Source organism: Brienomyrus brachyistius, chromosome 1, assembly GCF_023856365.1.
Source record: "Brienomyrus brachyistius isolate T26 chromosome 1, BBRACH_0.4, whole genome shotgun sequence".
Classification (NCBI taxonomy): Eukaryota; Metazoa; Chordata; class Actinopteri; order Osteoglossiformes; family Mormyridae; genus Brienomyrus; species Brienomyrus brachyistius.
In genome coordinates, this window is record NC_064533.1 from 20874003 (window position 1) to 20884927 (window position 10925).

Sequence of the window (10925 nt, forward strand, 5' to 3'; positions counted from 1 at the left end):
TGTTCGTGTCGGGTTTTTGTTTGTTCTTAAGCTGCATAAATAACCTGCCTGCTTTTTTCCAAGGAAAAACCCCATATAAAAAGTTTGCTGGTCGGGATGTTTCCAGAAAGGTTTGACGCGGAGCGGTAATGTTAGGTGATCGTGCGCTCCTTCCCGTCAACCCAGCAGAATCGAGTCATTCAGGGAACCGCAGTGTACAAAGTTGCTATAATTAGACTTTATGCCGTCGTTCGACGCTTATTAAAGGTAGTTTTACTGGGAAACTTGAAGGAGAGGCAATGTTGTTTCAGAAAGCCGTGCCAGCGGTCCCAGGTTATCCAGGGGTCGGCGAACCTGGCGGCTTCCCCTCGGCCTGTTCACTGCGCCCGGCGATCACACAAGGCTTTTCTTCTTTGTGCCCAAAAGCGCCGGAGCTCGGCTGGGTAGGTCTATGTTTAATGTGAAATGCCCCAACCCGCGTCGGGTCCGAAGAAGCAGGAGTCTGTGCTCATAAAACATCTATTTTAATGACCTTTGTAATGCCCTCCTCTCCGTAATGTGAATGGCGTGACCGAGCCCTTTTACTGTTGCCTTCAAAGCCGCTTACAGGCGGTTTCGTCTTTTTTCTGCTAGCTGAAACAAATGGTTCGAGGACTGGTTGTAAACAGCACAATTAAATGCTTGTATTTATTGTATTTGGGGGGAAAAGGCTAATTCTACTAAGTCGTATTTTGCGCGATTTTTAGCATTTAGTATTGAAGCAGCTAATTAAACTTGATAATTTGGCGATCGAAGTGAATGAGAAAATCCGATTGGACTTCAGCAGTGAAAATGGACACATTCGTTTCGCTACATTCAAACTCAATAAATTTCATGCGAAACACTGGGGATCTATTTTGTATGGAAAGGTCTTTTGACATTTATCTAAAATGGAAAATTGCGGGTTTCAAAGAAGGTTTACGACGGGGCAGGTTACCCTTTTACTTTAAGACAACACCAAGGGCATTAAACTCGCAGTTTGACCGTCAGACACAACCTGGGTCTATGTGGAGTTTAACTGGAAACAGATGGCGCTTTGAGGTTAGCCCTGGAACTGACTGAGAGAAAACATAGCAGTTTCCACTGCCGGTCTACATGCTATACAGGTGCAGGAGCCACGCTGCCACCAATTGTACGGTGTGCCCCACCCCCTACCTGGGGGCGAAACCTTGAAACACCCAGGTTTAAGATGATGAAGAACTTGAACTATGTCGGTGCAACGCCGGAGCTTCACGGTGGTTTCATTGTTTTTTTTTTTTAATCTGGCAATGTGTTTTATTTCCTTCGGAGATTGGAATGCATATTAATATCGCAAAGTTTAAGTAAAATGTGTATTTTACGTAATAATATCGCAATATAAATTTGAGCGGTGTTATCCGGATAACGGTTTATTTTGGTGATTTTTTTATTTTTTTGTACCGTTTCCTTAGCAGATTCTATGGTGCTTCTCCTCTAATGAATAAGTAAACTGTATATAAAACCAATATTCAATTTAACACCAGTTGACACGTTCGTTTTGCCAACAGGAAATAATGCAAAGCACAATATTGTCACAGCAGTAAATAAAATCAGAGTTGGATTTTGAAGCATATTGTAAAACATCAAATAAGTCATGTTCTGAAAGTGTACGGCTTTAAACTTATTGACATGATCCAAGGCCACTAGCTCACCAATAATTTAAAATGTTTGTGTTTTTCCGAAATACAAACGAAAAACTATAAAAGTACAAGCGTTTCACAATTGAACGAATTACCGTTTTTAGCTATACAAAATGTTTTCAAATACAGAGACCAATTAATGTATCACATAAGGCATGCAGAATATATTTAAATTGATAATATATATAACTAATTTGTTTCTAAACAATTCACTGTACAAATACTCAGACATTTGCATAAGAGGTTAAAGATATAATTTCATTTAATCGTAATAATATAACTTTGCGGTGTTTAATATTGATTCACTAAATATTTCGATCCATTTATATTAGTTAATATGGTTAGTTGCTGTTTTAAGACGTGTAATATTTCTAAACCCATTTAAAACGTATAGGCCTATACAGAGAAAAGCAAAACATTCAGTCATAATATTTTTCAGTCTAGATTGCTAATGTTTTGATTTGAAATTTAGCCGAAACGGGGGTGGACGACATCAAGATAATTAAGCAAGCTGGTACTTTGCATCCAATAGATGGAGGTAGCGGGATAATTCAGCTACAGTGTAAATACTATGTAAATTATTGATATGGACCGCCAGCAGTTCGCTATTACCGATGCTCCGGCTGTTTACATACAAACCGTTTAAGGGCTTATCGAAGGAAACTGCTTTTAAGTGAAGTTTCTCTGCATAAATTAGTAAAAAATATTTTATTTAAGTAGACCTACAACTAAATATTTTCAGTAGCTTAATAGACTTAATTTCCGGCGTTAATTGATTTCTCAAACGATTCTCATTGTTCTACAAACAGCAGTCAACCTATTGGAACAAAGCTTTTCAGGAATAATTATTTAATATTCCTTATCAAAGATATAGACCGCAATAAATAGAGAATAATTTGAAATAGCTTGCTATTTTGCCAGTTCGGGGTGGGGGGTAGACTGATGTCATTATTTCTGGAGTCATATGGTTATATGCACGTAAGGGTGCTGTAGTTGTTTGTGCCCCGACGGCCAAATTATAGCCTACATTCTGTAATGAATAAACCAGTGTGTGTAAACTGGAAGAAATGTTTGAAACAGCTCATCGTCATGGGGTACAGGTGTTCTTGTCAATAAAATAGCTGTAACGTATTTTATGCAATATGAGTATCGTAATAAAAGAAAGTTCTAGTGGAAATATAATGTTATCTAAACGACAAAAGCTAACCCGGACTTGTTGGCGTTGGGTTTGAATACCCAGAATTTCTACAGTGGCACGATTCCCAGGCTTTGACTTTATTATTGGGGAATATTAATACTCACGACCCTGATTTTGCCCATAAATACCATGGACTGGGATTAGACACTTTTTATTCGCCTCCTGGACAATGCAAAATAAAAACGTTCAATTGTCCAGTAAAAAGTAACAAACACAAACTGTAAAAACAGTACATGGCTAAGGCGTGTTTAAGTCTCTCTGTGGCCACGGCTTATTTTTTCGCGACAATCAAAGAACGTTGATTATTTTTGCGTACCAACCTAGGCATAGTCAATCTTAAATGGCTGTGGTCTATTGTCCTTATGCACGCTGGTGGAAGTGACACTTCCTTTTTTCCTGATATAGACAGGTCGAACTAAGGAATTACAGAAACATGCCGTGTGTGTGTGTGTCTTGGGGGGGGGTGTTGAACACTAGTTTGAATTTCATGTGCATTTGCAATATTGTGTTAGAAACATAAAAATCAATAATTCCTTAAAAGCCGTTTAAGTGTCACTGAGACTCATTCAAGATTTTTCCGTACCTGTTACTAATTGAATTGATTTTATAATTTGGCATTCTACATTTTACTTCTTAACTTAATCGACTATTTTACATGTAAAATAGTAGATTAACACTTCAGTCATACTCAGAATAAGGCACCATTCAAAGATAATTTAATATACGGTGAAATTGAATAACATTCAGAATTATGCTGATTTAATTAGTCATACTTGCATTTACACCATCTTGTACGATAAACTCCCGCGCAAAAAAATGTAGTGTAATATAACGTGACTTAGAAGAATTGCCAAAAAAACTTTAATTAGGTTTGTTTGGTGGTGGAATCGTATCACCACGTCTGTAAGTCACACGAAGACTGTACCTGCCCATGAGTTCGGCGTGTACTGGTGTATTAAAGCTGAATCCGGAATGGTACAGGTCGTTTTTATGCTGATACTCGTATACCGAGCATGCATGCAATCAGATTCCAACATCCCATGTAAGCTGTAGGTGTTGTGTGCATTATAGATCTATAGGTGAAAATGAGAAATTGCTGCTGTCTGCCCACCCAGGCTGTACCAAGCGAAGGTGTTTATTTTGGGTTGGGGGGGCGGGGGGGTGGTGGTATCCAGCAATCCAATTCCTCGATCTTCGGGCTAGCGCGCTTCCTGCTTAGTGTAGCGGTGTGTATCAGGAATGTAGTTAAAAATTCTCGAAAAGCTGTTTCAGATGAATATTTAGCAGTTTTAAATGAAATTGCAGAGAAGAAAAACGAAAAGGTTTATATGACGTACAGGATAGTGTTTTTGAAACGGCACACTGATTTTACTTAAAGCTTATCTCTGCCGTGGTGTGAGTGACCATTTTTTCCATAGTATGAATTTAAATATTGCTTACATTTAGTTATATAATACACGGTAAATTTATGTCAGGATTTAGTGAGCTCCTCTTTGTGTAACGAGAAAATAGGTCTAATACACAGCGCACATCGCCCGTCACGTTTTAACAGTTTACACTATAATTCTGAAAAAGCAGCTTCGTTTTAAACACAACTTTGAACTTGATTGGCATTTTGATAATGTAAATTGACCTAATTTGTGTGGTTACTTAAATGCCTCTATGGTTAAACACAATGACGTCTTGATTGTATCACTACCCTGTGGAGGATAATAGAGTCGTATATTGTCTGGTACTTGCATAATGCCAATAGCAACACCAATTAATATACTGCTAACAGAATAATGATTAAAATTATAATATTACATTAATAGCATCGGAATTTTTAGTTACGACCGTGTAGTAATTTAAATGCAGTATTTTGATTTTATCATTTCTCTCATTTTTAAAATTACAATTGCTTATTTTTATATAATTTTATTAAAATTTTTTAAATACGTTTATAAAGTGGTGAAAGACTGACCAAGAGTTTAATAAACAATTTGCAAGTACTTTATACTCGTTGTTAAAAAAAATAAGACCAAATAAGCTGTTTTTGTGTCGTTCCTGGGCTGGCGTAGTATATTTTATATTTATAGTTAATAGGGCATTGATATAATTCTCTTTCTTGACTCACCACTATGTAAACTGAAAACGCAGGTATAATAAAAAGTATTCGGACGACCAAGATTATTATTATTATTGTATCATTATCTCTTTATGTATCCATTACACTGCAGTCCATCTTGTACAAAATAAAATGACGTTAATCCTTGGCCGTGAAAAAAAAAATAGGCCTGTGGCTTTAAAAATATATACCGTTAAGAATCTGGGCTCTGACTTCGCCATTTCTCGCTGCATTGTTGATAGTGCTTGTGGAGCCCAGCATCCTCCCTGTTGACCCCCGTCTGTTCCTTTGCCTTTTCCCGTCTCGTGAAAAATGATTCCGGGCCCTGATTGAATTTTATTCCTTCCTGACCTGGCCCACTCTTAAGAGCGTCATCAATCTTGGACTAACACGACGTTTGTTTATTACTGGAGAAAAAACCTGACGACTTTTATTAGTCCGATTTTAGTTGTTTGTTAGCAAATGGCCCTCTGTGCGTCCGAATGACTGAAACTGTATTGAGCTGATATAATAAAAGGACGTGCGCTTGGCGTTAGGGTGATGGAAATCCTTTAGTTTACTATTCACATTTTCTACTGATAATCAAATAAAATATTAAATAGTCATAATTTCCCCGTCGGTCATCATTTTTTTCTAAAACGATTATCAAGTTCTTCTTAGCCGATTTATTAGACATTGCAAATACAGACATACCCTTCAAAAATCATCCATATTTAAAACATCTGTTATGCTGGGTACAAAAACTCATCATAAATGGTACTAAAATCTTTCAGAGAAAATGCTTAATTACAGTTTAATGGGAACACTAACTCTCATGGAAATATAGACTGTTTATATCCAAAAGCGGACTAACGAGGATTCATGACCCTGAAGCTGTAATGCTTAGGCCCGAACATTCGGATCACACAAAACAAAAGAAATAAGAAAATCTCCGAGTTAAAGCCGGCCTCCACAGGCCGCTCATCTACAATGTCTGTATACAGTAAACTAAGAGTTATACATTTAAGATTTATACACCCTATACCTTTATTCAACTGTATTTGTCATGGCGACATAAAACTGCTTTGGTTCGGGCGATTATATGTGAAAAGTTTGACTCTTCATATATTTTAAGTTTGCGAACATTAAAAATCCATACGCGTAATCCCAACAGGCCACAAAATAAATTAACTTGCACTTTGACTGTTATTCCTGGCGATATATGTTACACCTCCGAGAAGACTTAGTGTTGGGGATAATATCTCTGTAACACATATGTGGTTCTGCTAACTATTTTAGAGACGCATCTTGGGTAATAGTTATGACGTTTTCTGATTCAGTAATATTACACATTGTAATGTAATGCTACAAATTTTAATGTTACACATGCTGCTGTAGTTTTAACGAACTCTGGGTTGTTTGTTAAAGATGATCAAATCAATTTCTTCAGTTGATTTTATGTTTTGTTTTATGTTTTTGATTTTATATGATGTGTTATGTTTTATGTTGCGGACCTGAAGTTGATCAAAGTGCTCCGTCGCTCGCTATAGTCATTCAGTTAAAGATATTTTACGGCTCGCTAGAAATTGTATAATTTTGTCTCCATTTTAATTGTGCATTAGCTTGGAATATATTGTTTTCAAAATTATCCGGTCATATATTTCATTATATTAAAATTATTCATTTTAAAACCGCAGGCTATTTTCCTATATCAGGAAAGATACATTTACGATATACTGAATATTTAATATCAGCTTGTCCGCACGCCCGCCAAATCCTGTGCCGGTGGCATCTGAGCTCATTTCTTCTACTGAACCAATGCGAAAACTTTGTTTTTGTCTAATCTTTAAAGTCCTTTCACTTGCTATGGATCTTATTTGTCCATTCGAATATTTTAAGGACGTAATGTAGGGTATTAACTGAGCAACCGGCTCCTACTCTAAACACACGTGGTCAATCAAAACAAAACGCTGAAACGCTGATAAAAACCGAGAAGCCCTTAGGGTCACTACGATGACAGAAACGCGCCACGTCTGTAAAATGATTCAAAATTGTTAAAATACAATAAAATTATTAAGTTCAACCGCAAGGCAATCGTAACTATACATAATCTATCAACGGTGATAGATCAATTTCAAGGTAACAGATTAAACAGCCCTAAGGTTATTTGGTCGTTTTTGCATAGTCACGGGTAGAGTCATAAATTCTACAAACAAATTAGTTATGTGCTTTAATTGCACGAGTTTGCCTTAAATAGTAGATGTTATCATATGAATCACATTACTGGTTAAGATTTTAGATGATAATTACATTGTTACACGCATTGGCCTTTCTTGCACCGAGTTGGCCACAAAAATAAATAATTAAAACCGGTACTTTTGGGATTCTAAATGCCATGTAAAATGTATTTAAAATAGACCTACACTGAATTTTAAACACTGAATTTAGTCAATTAACGTATGACTAACAAGCAACTGTTAATCCGAAGTACACCACACACGACGTATGAAACTGAAAATTACATTGAATTGGTTCAAAATTTTATGTGACCAAATGTCTTGAAATTCGAAATTATTCGAATATTAAACAGTATGTAATATCTTAGCGTATTCCTAATTATTGGTCCACACACTAAAGCCGTCGCTTAAGATCAAATATTTTGAAACAAGGTACCACACTGTCCTAAAAAATAACAGCCAGCGTTAACAGCTGGGAAATAATTTGCTTTAAAACCAGAAATATATAAAAGTTCAGGACATATTAGCCAGGACTGCGTTATCAGTATGAAATTGTTAAAATATACAGCGCATAGGCCACGTATGCTTTCTAAGAGTATTTCTGAAACAACCATTAAGGGCAAAACGAAACCGTCTGCATTTCACGGAACCAAGTGCGTTCATTATGTTGGAAACATTCATAAAATAACGCGGAAATACAACTGCGGAAAATATGGGAGCAAACGTAGATTTTGAGAGGGCAACAGCACAAAAAGGTCGAATTTAAGTTTTAACTTTTGCCTGTATCATTTTTATATATTGAATATGCGTAACTAGATATGGTCACAAAACATTGGGCGATTTTGTCCTGATTTCCACTACTCTCTCTCTCTCTATATATATATATATATAGACTATATGTAGTGCCAAAAAATCAGGCATAGGTTTAACTCAAATAGAATGGCCATTTATTAAAGAAACATTGCAATGCCTTCAGAATACTTTCAAAAAAGACAAAACTGAAAGAATATTTCAATATACAAGTTCCCTTTTAATAACGGAAGTTTTGGACAATTAAGGCAGTTCAATCTTGACACGTTTTGGTGTTTGGTCCACAACATCCAGCTACATTTTTTTAAATAAATTACTAAATGGCATTTACACTTAATAAACAGTCAGTGAAAGCTTGATTCTTTTAACATAATCTTTTAAAAACATAGCTCTCAAAAGCGAGAAGAAACTTACGTGTTATTCGGAGTAACACTGTCCTTTACAAACCAAGATAATGCTTTTTGTCTCTCAGAATCATTTTAGTCCATGAAGGGGTACGAGTAAAGGAATTTTGGGCTGACTGAAAAACAGCGAGAAAATGGAGGAGAAAATGGAAATATCTTGGTCAGAACTTGCTGCAATCGTAGACAAAAGCCCCCGATGTGCGGTAGATGGACTGTGTAGAGGGAAAAGACATTTGACAACTACTATTTCCGTTCACCGGGGAGTTGTTTAAGCCAATTCTTTGGGATTCGAACATCTCGCGGACGGAGTGGAAGTTCTGCTGCTGCGCGGGGTAAGTGGCACTGAGGTGGCTCAGGTCTCCCGCCTGGTTCAGGTACCACGAAGCGAGCCGCCCTTGGTGTGGGTGGTGACCATCCTGACCCGAACTTAGATTGCCGTGGGTCAATGAGGACGTGGTGGTGGTGATCGAGTAGTCGGGCAATGTGTCGTCCACGGTGGTTGTAGGTTCTAGGTGCGCCGACCTATCCCCGGCATATAAACTCATCGCTTGCATATTACAATGGTAGGTCGCGTTCGAGCTAGTGGATATGGCGTTTTGGTTACAGGGCGGACTATAAACAGACGTAGGATTTGGAGAGTAGTTCAGAGACATGGAAGGGGTTATACCTGTCCTGGAAGAGGCAATGAGGGTGGCTGAATTTAGTTCGGTTGAGCCCTGAGGGGACCCTCGGAGGGAGGTCATGATGTTGTCCACGCTGAATCCCTGGGCTGGGGCCTGGCTGTGATGATGATGTTCAGAGTTTTCCAGGTTGATGGATCGATTGGACGGGATGCTGTGCGGGCTGCCGGTGGACATGCTACTGCTGCTGTCAGGGCTTTCGATTTTTGGCACTGTGCTCAAGGTGGGGGACACGGCCTGCGGAGGTGTCGACGTCCCGTTCTCGGTCTTTATGTCCTGAATTCTGACCGGCTGGGAAGCCTGTGCTGGCTGATCGGAGTCCCGACCCTGCTGCCGGGCTGTCGGCTCCTTACTCTGCCTATCCCTGTCATCCTTTTCCTTCTGCGCGTCCTTCTTTTTGAAGCGTCTCCGTCGCCTCAGAAAACTCCCGTTCTCGAACATGTTGTAGGAATCGGGATCCAGAGTCCAGTAGCTGCCCTTCCCAGGCTTCTTGTCATCGCGGGGCACTTTGACGAAGCACTCGTTGAGCGACAAGTTGTGTCTAATACTGTTCTGCCAGCCCTGCTTGTTGTCTCTGTAAAATGGAAAGCGTTCCATAATGAACTGGTATATCCCGTTGAGGGTTACCTTCTTGTCCGGCGAGTTCTGGATAGCCATGGTGATGAGGGCGATGTAACTGTACGGCGGTTTGACCATATCCTTCGGCTGAGGTTGAGGTGTATACGGTCCATAAGCTCGAGCCATGCTGGCAGGGTACTGGTCGTGGGCCGGGTGAGAATACATGCTCATTGGGGCCGGCATTCCAGTATACCCACCGCCGGCTGCTCTGTAGTAACTCTGGTCGCCGCTAATGTAGGGCACTACGCCCAGTGAATTCGGGCTGGAGACGGAGTAGCGCGCCTGCATTTTTTTTCTCTCTCCACAGTTCCGTATTGCTTAACCAGTGCGAAACTTCCAAAGTCAAAGGCAGCGTGTCTCCAGTTTTTTCCCCCACTATATGTAACTCTGAATAGAAAAATAATGCTCCTGTTAGCGTAAAGCCTAAAAAAGTTGAAAAGCGTCAGTACGATTTCAGCAGTCGCCGCCTCTGTCTCCTGAAAGCAGCATTGGAGAACTCGTGAACTTTGAGCATCCGTCACTGGAGGGGAGTTTTTACGCAGTTACTTTTTCTTTCCTTTCGCTGCTTGAAGGCTCCTCCCCAACAGACCACGGCATCCAATTGGCGAGTCTGGAAAAGTTGGAGGGACGCTTTTCTCCTTACGGCCACACACACTCCTCGGAAAAACGAGGTGTTAGGAAATGCCAGCCCACTTCAGTTTATACCAATTACTGAAATGAATGTGCGTTGTTCGGAAATTCTAGCAAACTTAGTTTACTGATTCTGAATACTGATTCTGTAAATTGAATATATTTCTTATCTATTGTGTTTTGTCAATACGACAAATCGTTTACCCGAGATGCTTTCTGAATAAGATACGTATGTTTGTTTTGCATGGGGTTTTACAATAAATAAATAAATAACACAATTAAGCAAATAAAAATATAAACTATACATTTCATAATTCATTAATCATTTGTTGAGCAACAAATCTCTCAGTAAAACACTTTGCGTGCACTTTCATTAAAATGTTTATACTCATATTACTATTTTAAAAACTTAAACCTAGATGTAGGTTATTTAGCAAGATATATTACTTTAATAATAGGGGAAGTATGTCACGCAAACGAATGAACTGCAAAGTAAATAATTAATTCTCGTCCATTTTTCTTTATTAAATTCCCTTTTTCATAATCGGAGAGCATCCCGTATGCAGACTCTTTCTTTATTTATATC

At 38.7% G+C, this 10925-nt stretch overlaps 1 protein-coding gene across 1 annotated transcript; it reads right to left on the reverse strand.

Annotated features, from left to right (window-relative positions):
- Positions 1-8121: 8121 nt before the first annotated feature.
- foxc1b (forkhead box C1b) lies at positions 8122-10246 on the reverse strand. The gene has a single exon (XM_049015921.1). The coding sequence runs from the start codon at positions 9995-9997 to the stop codon at positions 8573-8575; it is 1425 nt and encodes a 474-aa protein (XP_048871878.1). The 5' UTR covers positions 9998-10246; the 3' UTR covers positions 8122-8572.
- Between the last annotated feature and the right edge of the window lie 679 nt (positions 10247-10925).